This window comes from Hemitrygon akajei, chromosome 3, assembly GCF_048418815.1.
Source record: "Hemitrygon akajei chromosome 3, sHemAka1.3, whole genome shotgun sequence".
Lineage (NCBI taxonomy): Eukaryota > Metazoa > Chordata > Chondrichthyes > Myliobatiformes > Dasyatidae > Hemitrygon > Hemitrygon akajei.
The window spans coordinates 146010636-146026296 of NC_133126.1; the positions used below are offsets into that span (position 1 = coordinate 146010636).

At 39.4% G+C, this 15661-nt stretch overlaps 1 protein-coding gene across 3 annotated transcripts; it reads left to right on the plus strand.

The window, feature by feature from the left end:
• Window positions 1-267: 267 nt before the first annotated feature.
• Window positions 268-10616, plus strand: LOC140725491 (uncharacterized). Of its 3 annotated transcripts, XM_073041014.1 has the most exons (4): window positions 268-349; window positions 6964-7050; window positions 7648-7977; window positions 9701-10616. In XM_073041014.1, exons 3-4 carry the CDS (start codon window positions 7650-7652, stop codon window positions 10399-10401), a joined length of 1029 nt encoding a protein of 342 aa, XP_072897115.1. In that variant the 5' UTR covers window positions 268-349; window positions 6964-7050; window positions 7648-7649; the 3' UTR covers window positions 10402-10616. The 3 variants fall into 3 exon arrangements, with proteins under 3 accessions (XP_072897115.1, XP_072897114.1, XP_072897113.1); XM_073041013.1 differs by lacking the exon at window positions 6964-7050 and having other exon boundaries at window positions 278-342; window positions 7641-7977; XM_073041012.1 differs by lacking the exons at window positions 268-349; window positions 6964-7050 and adding an exon at window positions 376-421.
• Window positions 10617-15661: the final 5045 nt, after the last annotated feature.

The following is a 15661-nucleotide window of genomic DNA, read 5'->3' on the forward strand; positions in this document are numbered from 1 at the left end:
TTCTCCGGCATTTAGGATTTTTATATACATTTTTCTTTTTATCTAATTAACTGCCTGGAATTGAAGCTTCTTGGCTTAGAAATTTCATTAACTTATATATAGCACAGAGTGTAGGCTTCAATTGATTGTCAATTGAAAACAGTAATTATGATTGAGCAATGAAGCATGATGCTGATTTCATTTATTCGTAGATTATTAAAACATAAAAAAGCAAGCGCCTGATATATATCATTAATGAACAAATACCTACTCTCAGTCATGCGTGGCCATTCTATTTAAAAGACTTGCTGTTGATCAGCTATCAAGACTTCCGACCAAAGCTGCAGCAGTGAAGTTGGATTCCTTGCAGGTAAAGCTATATTCTTAGAACAATCAAGCAGTGAATAGTGAATGTCTCAAGCAGATTCTTGGCTGTTTTATGGTGATTTACTTTTAATAAGAGTTGTTTTATGTATTTTCCTTAAAATGTAAAGATACTTCAATTACTTTAAAATTAAGAGTATATTTAATATCTATTTGAACTTCTTTTGAGAAAAATGTGATAAATATTTATTAAGAAACACATTGCTTCAAAAAGTCTTATATTTCATTTAATGTGCAATTGATTCATAACACAATGGTAACTGTGACTGTCTTTTCAATGGAACTGGTAAACTAAGCACTAAAATGTGCTGTTGGATGTCTGGAATTAAACCAGCTGATGGAACTTTTCTGAGAAATGCTCAATGGCATGAGATCCAAAAGATTCCACCTACCAATGGTTTCGTGTTCCTTTTCAACTTAAAATACCGGTGTCACAAGAAAGAGGAAACAACAATGTCAAAATGAGCAGATAACTTGCTTCAATTTAACAAGCTTCCCTTTACTTGAAGTAATACAAGTAGCTGAATTGTTGTGCTTATTCCTGAATAGCAAACAATGTAAATCTGTGTGTTTCCACTGAACTTTTTATTTGATAACATTTGCTATCATTTTCTGCAATTTAGTATACACCCCCGGAGTTCTCTTCAAACTATTTAAACATTTATCAAAGGAACTTCTATCTAGCACAAGAGATTCTGCAGAACCTGGGAATCAAGAGTAATATATACAAAACGCTGGAGGAACCCAGCAGGTCTTTTATATAGCACCTTGTCTACATACCAATGTAAGATAAAAATGACAAGGCAGATACCAACTCAACCTAAATTACAATTTTTTAATTCACAATCCACAGTAATATTATAGACATACAGAGTAAGAAGAAACAATGCAGTAATCGAGTACTGACATCTTTGTTTGTAATGTCAATACCAGTGCTTAGCATTTGTTAATGTATCACGCTGATCACTAAAGGCATGTGAGGTTTCAAAACGGCCTTTAGGGCTCTTCTAACTTCTCTTGGAAAATTGTGAATCTTTAGATTTTACTGCCCTGACATCTATGGAGGTCGGATCAATGAACAGTATCAAGGCCAACATACAGTGCCTATAAAATGTATTCTCTTCCCTCGGAAGTTTCCATGTTTTATTGTTTTACAACATTGAATCACAGTGGATTTTTTTGGACACTGATCAATGGAAAAAGACTCATGTCAAAGTGAAAACAGGTCTCTACAGGTGATCTAAATTAATTACAAATATAAAACACAAAATGACCGATTGTATAATTACTTACCCCCTTCAAGTCAGCATTTAGTAGATACACCTTTGATAGCAATTACAGCCTTGAGTTTGTGTGGATGGGTCTCCATCAGCTTTGCACATCAGGACACTGCAATTTTCCCCCATTCTTTACAAAACTGCTTAAGCTCTGTCAGATTGCATGGGGATTGTGAGTGAACAGTGCTTTTCAAGTCCAACCATAAATTCTCAATTGGATTGAGGTATGGACCCTGACTTGGCTATTCCAGGACATTAACTTAGTTGTTTTTAAGCCATTCATGTGTAGCTTTGGCTTTGTGCTTGGGGGTCATTGTCTACCTGGAAAACAAATCTTCTCCCAAGACACAGTTCTCTTGCAGACTGCATCAGGTTTTCCTCCAGGATTTCCCTGTATTTTGCTGCATTCATTTTACCCTCTACCTTCACAAGCCTTCCAGGGCCTGATGCAGTGAAGCATCCCCACAGCATGATGCAGCCACCACCATGCTTCACAGTAGGGATGGTGTGTTTTTGATGATGTGTGGTGTTTGGCTTACACCAAACATAGTGTTTAGTCTGATGGGCAAAAGGGGGTGAATACTTATGCAATTATTTTGAGTTTTATATTTATAATTAATTTAGACCACTATGTAGAGATCAGTTTTCACTTTGACACGAAAGAGTCTTTTTCTGTTGATCAGTGTCAAAAAAGCCAAATTAAATCCACTGTGATTCAATGCTGTAAAACAATAAAACATGAGAACTTGCAGGGGGTTGAATACTTTTTATGAGCGCTGTATATGTGTTTGGTCTTTAGAAGAGTCAAGGTTCATGGAGGAATAATCAGCAAAATAACTCAAGAAGGTGCGGCCGTGATCAAGTTGTTGACCTGAATCCAAAGACTATTGCTATAATGACTTATCAAGGATGACCCCACACTCCTACGATATTCCTTAGGGTATAACTAAATTTCCGGGAATAAAAGACCCTGTAGATAGGGCAGAAATTGTGCACTAACTGTAGGCACAACGAGTGGCTGAGATAACTGTTGGGAAATATTTCTAAAGACCTTGTAGCTGAACTTGGGGAAAACATTTTTACTAGCTTTGCCATTTGTTTTTTTATGGCACAATTTCTAAATATAAGAAAATCTGAAGGATTATAGAGATTTATTTCAATAGCATTGGAAATCAGGTATTGGATCACTGCACAATTAACACTCCATCAATAGAATAAGTATAGGTAGAATGCAGATAACATCCTTCCTGCTCATTTACAGCTATTTATTTTTTGTTTACCATTGGTAGCCGTGCTGATTAAGGATAACAAAATTCAGGCAGGGCCAATGCCAGGTAAAGGCAGCGTGCATTTCTTTTGCAGTCGTTGCCTATGATTCAAAGTGATTTTAGGTTTATGAACTGGTAGAGTGAACAGCAAAAGCAGCTTGCTTGAGGAGATGTGGCGTAACATGGTGGAGACTGGGTTTCTCACTGTTGCAGGCTTTGGTCAGGTTGGTAGAAAGGATGAAAAATGTTCCCTACTCAAAGGAACTGGCTGATCCTCTAAAGGTAGTAGGAGGAAATACCTCAGAAGGTGGTGAACCAGATTCAAACATCAAACAGTTGAACACCGTGCCAACGCGAAGTTTAATTCCATGCATACGTGGCAAAGGTTTGTGAATATTTCTTCAAAAGCCAAGACCCATCAGCTCCACCAGTGACCTCACATTGTGTTGAATGCACCCTTCAATCTGTATCATACCTAATATTCATTCATTGTTCCACTTTCTTGTACAGAACCCATCGCAGCAAATTGCACAACCACATGTGACAATTGGCACAACCCCAACAGTTATTCAACCATAATAGGCACATCACCCAAGAACGTTATGTGACACCCACTGGCATGACTTTGCCTTTTACAGCACAAGTTGGCGCACAATCGAGGGCAGCTTACTGATAGGCAGCAGTCACTCACTAATCACTTCAGCATAAACTGTGAACCTGTATGGACTCAGACACCATCTCTGATTAACCTTATTGCCAGTGATGTGGCCGAAACCAGTCGAGATGATTGTATACTTATACCTCAATATTTCTCACATTCTTGTTCTTACAGTTCCTTCTGATTTATCAGTGAAGGTAAGGAAGCTCACAATGTCTTATTTAATTTCATATCAGCTGGTTCCTATGTGCAGAGTTTTGGCTGCTGTGAATAAATGTTTTAAAACTGACTCCTTTAAGCTTTCCGTTGAAGTGGAAGCTCCACCTGAAACATTCAACTGATACTCCTTCAGAAGCTTTAGTCAGTATGCCAAAACGTGCTTTAGTTTTCTTTTGGATTGTCAGGAGCTGCAGTTTCACTGGAGAATGTTGCACAAACCATGTGAGAACAATACTGAATCCACACTGTCATGCTGTTTAGCTTTCTCGGTCACCAGTTTAGATGCCAGTGCAACACAATACAAAGGTTAGTTTAGAGCTAAGATCGGCAGGTCATTGGTTACTGGGCTTACAGTAAGGGAAGGGGTAAAGAGCAGATTGGCTATTCACACCCTGGGGGGCATCCTTGTAGATTAGGTCTCCTGGCAAAAAGACTGATGGCATAGACAATGGAATGTATAATGAGATGCTTGATACACTAGCAGTTAAAGCATAGAATGTAGAAGAGTACAGCACTGGACAGGCCATAATGTTTTGCTGATCCTGATGCCAGCTTATACTGACTATGCATCATTCATACCCCTCCATTCCTTCATATTCATCTGTCAAACTAAAACAGTTTTTAAGCTGCTTGCTTCTACTACTACCTCAGTAACTCATACCAGACACCTAACGCTCTCTGTGTAAAAGTCTTGCTCCTCACATTAGCTGAAACCTTTCTCCTCTATTCTTAAAAGCTTGCTCTCTGGTTCTATCCTAGGGATATGATCCTGGTTGTCTACCCTATCTGTGCCTCTTATAATTTTACAAACCTCTATTAAGTCTCCCCTCCGCCTCCAACACTCTAGGGAAAACAGTTCTATAGGACATCCTGTTAGCTATGAAAAATAAGTTGGAAGCCATCATTTCCATTATAGAAGTAGGAGCAATTTTATTTTATGAAGTGTACTGAAATGCTCCATAGATGTTGCCTGACCTACTGAGTTCCTCCAGCATTTTGTATGTGTTACTCTGGATTTCTAGCATCTCCAGATACTTTTGTGTTTAGCAATTGTAGTTATTACTTCCAGAACCAATCATCATATAATGTTTGCTGGACAATATCTCAGCTACTTTGTGCAACTGTATGCCAATGTTCATGTGCTGAAGGGGAAGCCTAGACTGTAAATCCATAAGACCATAAGACTTAGGAGAAGAATTGGGACAATCGACTCACTGACTCCATCATGGCTGATTTATTATCTCTCTCAATCTCACTCTCCTGTCTTCACTTGGGAACCTTTGACACCCTGACTAATCAAGAAACTATCAGCATTTGCTTTAAATGTACACAATATTTTGGCCTCCATAGCCATCCATGGGAATGAATTCCACAGGTTCACCAAAGAAATTCCTTTACATTTATGTTCCAAATGGACGTTTCTCTATTCTGAGGTGGTGCCCTTTGGTTCTAGATGCATGCGGTATAGGAAACATCCTTGCCACATCCACACTGTCTAGGCCTTTCAATATTGAATAGGTTTCAATGAGATTACCTTCATTCTTCTAAACTCCAGTGACTACAGGCCAAGAGCCATCAAACACACATTAACCATGAAAGGGTTAATGCATGATTAACCATTAATCATACAATAACCCTTTCATTCCAGGAATCTTTCTCATGGAACTCCACTGGAACATCTCCAGTGGCAGCAAATCTCTAGTTGTGCTACAAGATCATCTAACTTGTTCCGTACACTGAGGCATTAAAATATAACACCTTCAGTCCTGTCTTCAAAATCCTTTTCAATTTTGCCCCTATGTTACACTTCATCGCATCCAACTGATTGCTATCTTGCCCTATCAACTGCCTGTCCTTCAGATCTCTCACTACACACTTTATTGACTTGTATACCAACTGTCCCATCCTCAGCTCAGCACTCTGGTTCCTATCCCCCTGCTAAATTAGTTTAAACCCTCCTCAAAAGTTCTAGGAAACCTAACCATAACCCGTCATTCTTTGTGCTGGTCATGCCTTCTTCAGAATCGATTCTAATAATCCAGAAACCTGAAACCCTGCCCCCTGCACCACTCCCTGTCACTCATTTATCTGTATTATCATCCTATTCTTGCTCTGACTAGCACATAGTACTGGGAGTAATCGAGAAATTGCTACCTTGGAGATCCTGCTCCTCAGCCTGTTTCCTATCTCCCTATACTTGTTGTGCAGGGCCACTTCCCCCTTTCTACCTATGCCATTGGTGCCAATGTGCACCATTGTGTTCATCCTCCCTTCTTCAGAATCTTCTGCAGCTGCTCTGGGACTTCCTAGACCGTAGCACCTGGGAGGTAACGCACCATCCCTTTGTCTCCTTTGCAGCCACAGAATCTCCTGCCTGTCCTTCGATCAAGTCTCCTCCCACTATCACTCTGCCTGACTTTCTCCTTGCCTGCTGAGCCTCAGAGTTGGCCACAGAGCTACTGGCTGGGCAGCTGCTGCTATGCAATGATAGATCATCCCCCTCCCCAGCAGTATCCAAGGGGGTATACTTGTTGTTCAGGGGAATGGCCCCAGGGGAGCCCCTTACTTCTCCTGTGGTCACAGATCTACTATCTGCAGCATGCACTTGGGTGTGACCACCTTAGTAAAAGTTTCATCTATGAGGATTTTAGCCTCCAAGATGATCCTGAGTGCATCTAGCACTTGCTCAAGTTCTTCAACCTTGTCAGTCAGGTATTGAAGTTGAGTGCTCTTCTTGCAGATGTAGTCATCAGGGAGACTGTTAGGTATCCTGAAATCTCATATCTCACAGGATGAGCATACCACGGCTTTAAACACCATCCTGCCTACACTTGTTATACCTCTAACTTTTAAAACTTAAATCAGTTTTCATTGAAGCCTGTTGAGCTAAAGCCTGGCCATTCTAACAATGCACACTTCAACAACATCACTCCGAAGATGGCCACTCTGCTTACACCTCACTTCTTTTCATCAGCTTCTGCCAAGTGCCTTAGAGATCGTTATGACTGCAGCCTGCCAAAAAGTTCCAGAAGACTCAAGCACTTTTTAAATTTTGCGCTGACTGTCCAACGAGTGACTTCTCGCGAAGGTTGCAGCCTACCCAATCCTTCATGGGGTCTTGTAGTTTATCCTTTTCTCTTTGCTCCCTGGTCATTCACTCTTTCACGCTGCACACCAGGGAATGGTTATATGTCAGAATAACTGAAGATCACAGATGGTGAGAACCTGGGGAAAAAGAAACAGAAATGCAGGAAGCACTCAGCAGGTCAGATGTACTTAGTACTCTTCCAGAGCAACTCATAATGTAATTGTCTGACAATGACATTATATTCATTTGAACTTATTTAAAAGAAAGTCCTTGGCAAATGATATTTAACCCCTATATATTCAAAAGGGGCTACGGTACGAGCAGTGAATATAAGATCTGCAGATGTATGAGGACAGAATCTTGAATCTTATATTTTCACTATCAAGTAATCAATTTAATCAGATTAATAACATGAAAGATTGTCAGGTAGATATCACTGTATTTCATAAAATTATTTGTCACCCCAAGTGAATATCACAATATTGTCCATTTGCGCAGTCTGGTAATCTTAACCAGAGTAAATGGAGTGAAAATATATGCTGTGAAACAAAAATAATATTGTGGGATATGTTGTTAAATGGGATGCAGCGGATTTCAGTTGGTCCTAACTTTGGACTATGCATCTAAAATGAGAGTCTCTGATGTTGACTGATGAAGCAGTAAAATATTTCAATCCCCAACTTTACAGGGTTTACTTCAGTAAGTATATAAAATTCATAACAAATTCTCTGCACTGATCTCTAAATATCTTTGTTATGATTTGGCACCTTGCAGAAATGTTCTATACACTTGTGGTAGTGCTGTCGGTACTGGCTTGGAGAATACAAGCTCAGAATGGAACAAGCTCTGAAAGCATTGGTAATCTTACATCAATGGATCACGGTGAACTTGGATCAAGTGAACATGAATCTGAAGATCTAACAACAGCTTTTTCTTTGGAATCTGAGAGTACTTCATCTGATCAGCTTACTACTACTCATGGTGGATTGCAAGTGAATGAAGGGAGTATGCCAGTTACTGCGGTCCCACTGCGACTTGTCACCCCTCGAAATGATGGAAGTTTGGAAGCTGGACAAACTTCTTTTAGAGAATCTGATGTTAATGGTAATTCCATATGACCTTGAATCAACATTTTTAAAGCTTACTTTAAGAATTACATGTCAAGTCTTTCTCCCATAATAAAGGCCATATTTTTCATGAGAGTTCGAAAAAGTGAAATCACCACAGTATATTGCAATTTATTAATTCTATAGTGATACATCTAAGGTACTGAATCAGTAAAATAGAAACATAGAAACATAGAAAACCTACAGCACAATGCAGGCCCTTCCACCAACAAAGCTGTGCCGAATATGTACTTACTTTAGAAATTACCTAGGGTTACCCATTGCCCTCTATTTTTCTAAATGCAGGACAAGCACTGACCATGCAAAACTAAATTATCATTTCTGCCATACCTTAGGACCTAGTGTATAAAAGGATTGGAGACAAATGGAGAGAGGGAATTGCTAGCTCTCATTATGTTGCAGTTTCTCTGAACAAATTCATTTTGAAGAGGAAATCTGGTGTGTTTGATACTATGACTTGCCAGTTTGATGCTGTGTACATCCAGTCCTAAACATGGGCAATCTTCAAGTTAAGAATGGCTGGAATTATGTATTCAAAGGGAAAAGGGAAGAGAGGGAGAGGAGAGATACAGAATGAAGAGTGAGATTATCACTGAGGATGGGTAAAGAAGGGCAAAAGACGTATTAAAGGTGGGGCAATAGGGGATAAAGAGAGGATAAATAATAGGAGAGCCAGATTATTTTCTTCTCTGTGGCTTATGATGCCAATTATATCTGGGTATATGAAGGGGAATTGTTGATTGGAGAAAAAGCAAAATGGAAAAAGCTAAGAGAAAACTTAAGGAGGTAAGTATTGGAGAGAGCACATGTCTGAACTGTGAGACTGAAGGTTCACTTATGATTGATCTTAGAAGGTAAGTTCAGTAATTTGCAACCAACCTTTTTCAAAAGGAAACTGAATTGAGTTTCAGTCACCTGTCTTGCTGATAGCCATTGGTAGTTGGTGGGTTGGAAAGAGAAGGGAATGGGGGATGCAACGGAGAAAATATAATGGCTTTATTATTGTTTATTGTATAACAGTTATGCAAAATGGCGCAGCAATTATTAAGCTTCATCAAGTGGATTTGATCCTGACCTTGAGGATTGACTGTGGTCTGCAAACTCTCTCTGTGGGTTTCCCCTGTGTGTTCCCATTTCCTCTCATAAAATATGCTGTTAGTTTAATTGGCTGCTTTAAGTTGTCCTAGTGTAGATGGTAGCAGAATTAGTTGAAGGGCTTGGGAAAGACAACAGCTTTCAAGGGATTAAGTAGAGAATAGGACTGATATAAGTGCCTTGAGAGCAGGTGTAGAACTGGTAGGCTGAATAACCTCTTATGTCAGTGAAAATATTATAATCATAAAAATATCACAAATGCAGTGTGAACTACATATTCATTCATTGGTATACTCTACCTCATTCCTCACTGCAAAATGGATACAATTGAGCCCAATCTCTAAGTCTTTCAGTTTTATGTCATAACTTGCAACTAGTAAAATCTACTCGTTTACTATTAGACTATAAAAAGAATTTTATAATTTATTGTAAGAGTACCATTTGTGCCCATTTTTCATTCTACTTTTTTTCAGTGTGATAACTCAAATAACTGTCAGATCTGTAAAATATTTAGGTAGTTAAATACTTGATGAGTAGCTTTATTTCAAATGTTTGTTGAAGGATTGGATTTTTAATAAGTTATTTGCTCTGTGTATTGTTTTCAGGTTTGGCTGACATTAGTAATGAAAACACTGTTACTGAAAGACCAGATGGGAGTCCAGAATCAGAAGATAGTCACGATAATGAATCTGATGAGATGAAGTCCCCGGGTTCAAGTAGAGATAATTCTGGAAAGAAAGGCAGTCTTCGTGGACAGAAAGAACAGCTCCGTGGTAAACGAGGGATAAGCGAGATGAAGCCCCATTTTCCTTTGGAAGGAACAAACTCCTACAAAGGAAATCATGTTACTAAAATGAGTATCCGACCACGAACAACCCAGCCCCCAATTTCTGAAGAAATGAATGATGATATTACCAATGCACAGGCATTTTCAGTTGGACTATTTGGTCAATACCAACTTCCATTAAATGGGACACCAGTTATGTTTGAAAGAATTTTCTTTAATGAAGCGCAATTATATCATGTAAAATCAGGAAAAATTGTTGCTAAAAGTGATGGCATTTACTCATTGACCTACAGTGTGATATCCTGTCTTAAGCAAAAGCAATTTGATTTAATTGTTAATGGTGTTTCTATTATTAAAAATTCTGGTGACCAGTGGGAAGAAAACATTATTAATATTTCTGCACCTCTGATCTTGCATCTCAAAAGCGGGGATGAAATATGGTTTGAATTTGTCAAAGGTGACCGGAAGGAAAAATATAGCATAATGTTTACCTTTTCAGGATTTCTATTGTCTCGCTGATTGGCAGTGCGCTTGTAGCTAATATGTTACTTAAAATATAGTTATTGTAATGCAACATTGTGATAATCTATATCATTCTTACTATCAGTATCCAAATTAAGCATTTCTTAAATCTTCAAAGATATTACTTATTTTCTATCTGTTGTAATACAAAATATTTTCCTTTTCTTTTTATATAAATTGAATTCATCAGAATAAAAATATTTGATTAGCAATCTTTTTGTGATAATGTGAGAAAAAAATTGCAACTAAGCTTGGTTGGCTGTCAATACTTTAAAATGCAAAGTTTCTGTCTAGCAATTTGTCAATTATTAAAAAGTAAAATTAAAATACTCAAAGCATCACAGACAAAATGTTGAAGGAAATCAGCAGGTCAGGCAAATAAGCAGATAGTTGACATTTTGGGCTGAGACCCTTCATTAGGACTGACAAGGAAGGGGAGAAATGCCAGAATAAAAAGGTAGGGGCAGGGGAAGGTGCCTAGTTGGAAGTTGATAGGTGAAACCAGGTGGGTGGAAAGGTCAAGGGTTGGAGAAGAAGGAGGAATCAGATAGGAGAGGAGAGTGAACCTTAGGAGAAAGGGAAGGAGTATAGTTCGGGGGAAGTAACAGGCAAGTGAGAAGAGGTTAAAAAGTCAGAGTTGGGAATAGAGAAGGGAGGATACTCAAAATATTCAAATCTGCTTAAATTCTTCAGAAAACAAGTGAAAACTTTGAAACAATTCAAAAATATGAAACACACCTCTGTCACACACAGTAATTCCTCTGCTTTCCATTGTACGTTGTGCAAATGGATTCTGAAGAAGTGCAGTGAGCGGCTACAGCAGTGATGATGGCAGGACTTGCACTTCCACATGGTCACTAAAGTGGTGAAATTCTATTATTTATGCATAAAATTGGAGCAGTTTACTGACAAAAAATGAGCCAAAAATTGAATAGGGAGAACAAACTCTAAGACAAAAGGTACATCTTACATCTGTATCACATCCTTGAAACTTAATTTTACATTCAACTTTATTGGGTTTATTACAGTTATAAGTGAGTAGAGATGTTATAGCCATCAATGCATTTTTGGTTGGATGAAGGTGGTGACTGACCTTCCCAAATGATTCAATTCCAAATGATTTCCTGCAAATCTAAAGATCCCTGAGGATGGTAGCACAGGGAGTGTGGTAGTAAATAAGGTCTTCATTAGTCAGGGTTTAAACCATAAAGCCGGGAGGTTGCAGCTACAGAAAGCATTGATGAGCCTGCAACTGCAACGTGTGCTGATTTAGTTCAGCATAGAAATGACATGATTGCACTGAGGAAGGTTCAGAGGGGATTCAGCAGAAAGCTGATGAGGAGAGGCTCGACAGGTTGTTCCCTCTTCCTGGAGCAAGGAAGACTGACAGGGATGTAGAAAATTATTATGGGGCATAGATTGAAATAAACTTCTGCTTAGCAGAAGTGTCAACAATCATGTTAGTGGAATAACAAGAATATAAGTAAGAATGTGGGAATACTTCAACAATTCAGATTGCAATCTTTCAAGGTAGCAGCTCTCCATCGCTTTCACAAGGGGCCGTAAGAGATTGAGAGTAACTTCTGGACTTGACATTAATGCCACAACATGCAGGTGAATTAAAAACAAAGATGGCAGACTCATGCCCACTTAAGTAAATAAACCAGTCTGGTGTTTTAATGCTGTAGTAAATAGGTTCTGAAGTTGAAGAGCTACCTTTTCAATGGGCAAAACTAAGATGATAATATTTTCTAATCAATGTCCAGGGAAACATTAGAAAAATGTACTCAATAAAATAATCCCTGATGCTTGCATTCTATAAGGGGCTGTGTTTACATTACATTGGAGTAACATTGTTAACAACTTTAACACTGAAACATTATAATCTGTGTTCTCTGGCGATGGAGCAATCACTAATTGTGCAATTACACAGAGTTGTTACTCAAGCCTACACATGCCGACTCCTCCCAGTGTCTACCAGCCAGCAGGAGTCACCTGCCACTCATTTCAAGTGCATCACCTGCAGCCTTTATGAACTCTCATCCACAATCCTTGATCACTCATTGAAACAACAAGTCTCAACCAGTTGCTTCTAGGTTTCAGTTACCTTGTTGTCTATGAGTTTAGTATTTGTTCTGTCTTGTTTTGTGGCCCCTGGTAGCTTGTTATTTGCAATTGATTATTAGAGTTTTCATTCACTTCTAAATCATCTCTACTTTTGGGTTAAGCCTCCTTTACATTCCCTGACAGGATGAATGAACCATTGATTGACCCAGCAGAGTCTGCTTGCCTAAAGGAAGTCATCTGTCAACATGAGCATGTGATCCAGAAGCAATAGGAAACCATTGGCCATCTACATGCCACTTTCTTCCAATTCTCCATATCAATACAGTAACTCTGTGATAGTCAAACAGATCCCTCTTAGCCCTGGATTCCAGTGCCTGAATACTTCTCTGTATATCCCCAACCTGATGCCATAACCTCCTCTCCCAGCCTATGGACTGAGCCAAGATTGCCTTTATCATCTCTCTCTTGAGTGGACGAGTTCTGACCTGGGCTGCTGCTAACTGGGACAATAAAAACCATCATTTGCAAAAAATGAGGAATTCATTGCTAAGAAACATTGGGTTTTTGACCATCCAGGAAGTGGAAGGGCGTAGGAGATTGGATACTTCATCTGCATCAAAGCTCACTGTGCTTCAACAGGTAGGTCATTGTCTCGGATTTGAGGAACTCAGCAGGCCAAGCAGCATCTATGGAAAAAAGTAAACAGATGACGTTTTGGGCCAAGACATTTCATCAGAATACTTGCGCGGCTGTTTCAGTCATTCCACAAAATGAGTTTGAATGGCATTTCAAAGATACTGAACTGAAGCCTGCAGGTATCCAACTAAGATTTTACTGTGTACTGGAGAAAAGATAACTCCTATGAGAATGACATTCGTAACAGTGAAATAAAAGAACCAATAAGCAACATTGGGCTTGTATGTGGTAAAAACAGGAGGGCCTGCATTAAGGGGACATGATTGGCTGAGACAACTATAACTGTTTTGGAGATCCATCCACCATTTGCATGCCACATACCCTACAACAGAGTCAACTGAAAGCAAATTAAGAAAGGTACTGGATGGTGCCACAGCATTGTTCAAGGATGGCATTGGAGAATTCAAATGTTTGAAGATTAAAATAGTGTTTAAAAAGTGTGAAATGAAAATGCCTCACCCAAGTTCTACAAGTTCCGCAAAAGGTGGTTCATTATACTAAACCCAAAGTACACTGCAGATGCTGTGATCAAATCAACACGTACAAAAGCTGGATGAACTCAGCAGGTCGGGCAGCATCTGTATTCAATGGTTGTTGGTTCATTATACTACCTGCCATAAAGTAGCCAGTTAGCTGAATCCCAGGGAGGCTGAAGGAATTCTTTCCAAGTTTGAGTGGAGTTCATGGGCAACACCGGTGGTCCAGTAGCCAAGAAGGATGGGTCTTTTAGGATCTGTGGTGAGTTTAGTGTCAGCATCATCCCAGTACTAAAAGCAGATCAATACCCTCTACCCAGGATAAAGGATATCTTTGCAAACCACTGTGGAGGGAAATATTTCAGTAAAGTGGACATAACTGAGGCTACCTAATGATGGAGATGGAAGGAGAGTCCGGAGTGTTTCTCGCCATAAACACTCACAAAGGCTATAATAGGCTTCTAGATTGATCATGGCTAGAATTAACTCCTGTTTCAGTAAGGATCTGGACCCACTGCAATTTTCCTGTCACCACCATAGGTATATGGCAGATGCAATCTCCATGTGGCCTTGGATCAACTGGACAATACAAATGCCTATGTCATGATGCTGTTTATTGACAATAGCTCAGTGTTTCACACCATTATCCCTACAGTTCTGATCAAAAAGCTACAGAACTTGGGAGTCTCTATCTCCCTCTGCAAATGGATCAAAATGGATCTTCAACTTCCTAACCTGACCACAATCCGTGCAGATTGGAAATAACTTCTCCATCTCACTGACATTCATCACTAAAGCAACACAGGGATGTGTGCTTAGCCCACTGATCTACTCTCTCTATACCCATGACTGTGTGGCTAGTCATAATTCAAATAGCATCTATAAGTTTGCCAAAGATTGTTGGCAGAATCTCAGATGGAGACGAGAGGGTGTACTGGAATGAGATAATACTAGCTAGTTGAGTGGTGCCAAAGCAACACCTTGCACTCAATGCTAGTAATAGCAAAGAGCTGATTGTGGACTTCAGAAAGGGTAAGATGAGGGAACACAAACCAATAGTCATAGAGGGATCAGAAGTGGAGAGAGTGAGCAGCTTCAAGTTCTCTGAGAATCTAAATTGGCCCCAATATATTGATGTATCCATAAAGAAGACAGTGGCGATATTTCATTAGGAGTTCCTGGAGATATTTTTGTCACCTAAAGCACTTGAAAACTTCTACAGATATACAGTGGAGAGCAATCTGACAGGCTACATCGCCATCTGGTATGAGGGTGGCTACTGCACAGGATTCAAGTAAGCTCCAGAAAAGTTGTAAAATTAGACAGCTCCACTCCATCATGGGTATGAGCCTCTGTAGTATCGAAGACATCTTCAAGGAGTGGTACCTCTGGAAGATGGTGTCCATCATTAAGGACCCTCACCACCCAGGACATGCCCTCTTCTCATTGTTACCATCGGGAAGGAGGTACAGAAGCCTGAAGGCACACACTCAACGATTCAGGAACAATTTCTTCCACTTTGCCAACCGGTTTCTAAATGGTCATTGAAACTATGAATACTACTTCAATACTTTTTTTAAATTTCTGTTTTTGCACTTAACTATTTAATATACAAATATACATATATATAAAACTATTGTAATTCAGTTTCTTCAAGATATTGTTATTCATTGCATAGTACTGCAGCCGCAACATTAACACATCTCACGACATATGCCAGTGTTATTAAATCTGATTCTGATTCTGTTTCAGCTTCTGGTTTCTTTGCAGTAGCATTTGCCCCTGCACTCCAGCAGAAAGCTATGGACCAGGTGCTGCAAGGCTGCGCAGGCACTCAGTGTTACCTGGATGACTTCACTGTTACCAGAGAGGATGACAAGGAACATCTCCAAAATCGTAAGACAGTGTAAAAAAGATGAGAAGATTTTGGGCTCAGAGTATGAAGCGACAAGTGTGAACTCTTTAAGCAAAGCATCACTTACTACGATCACACCGTTGATGCACAAGATTTACACAAC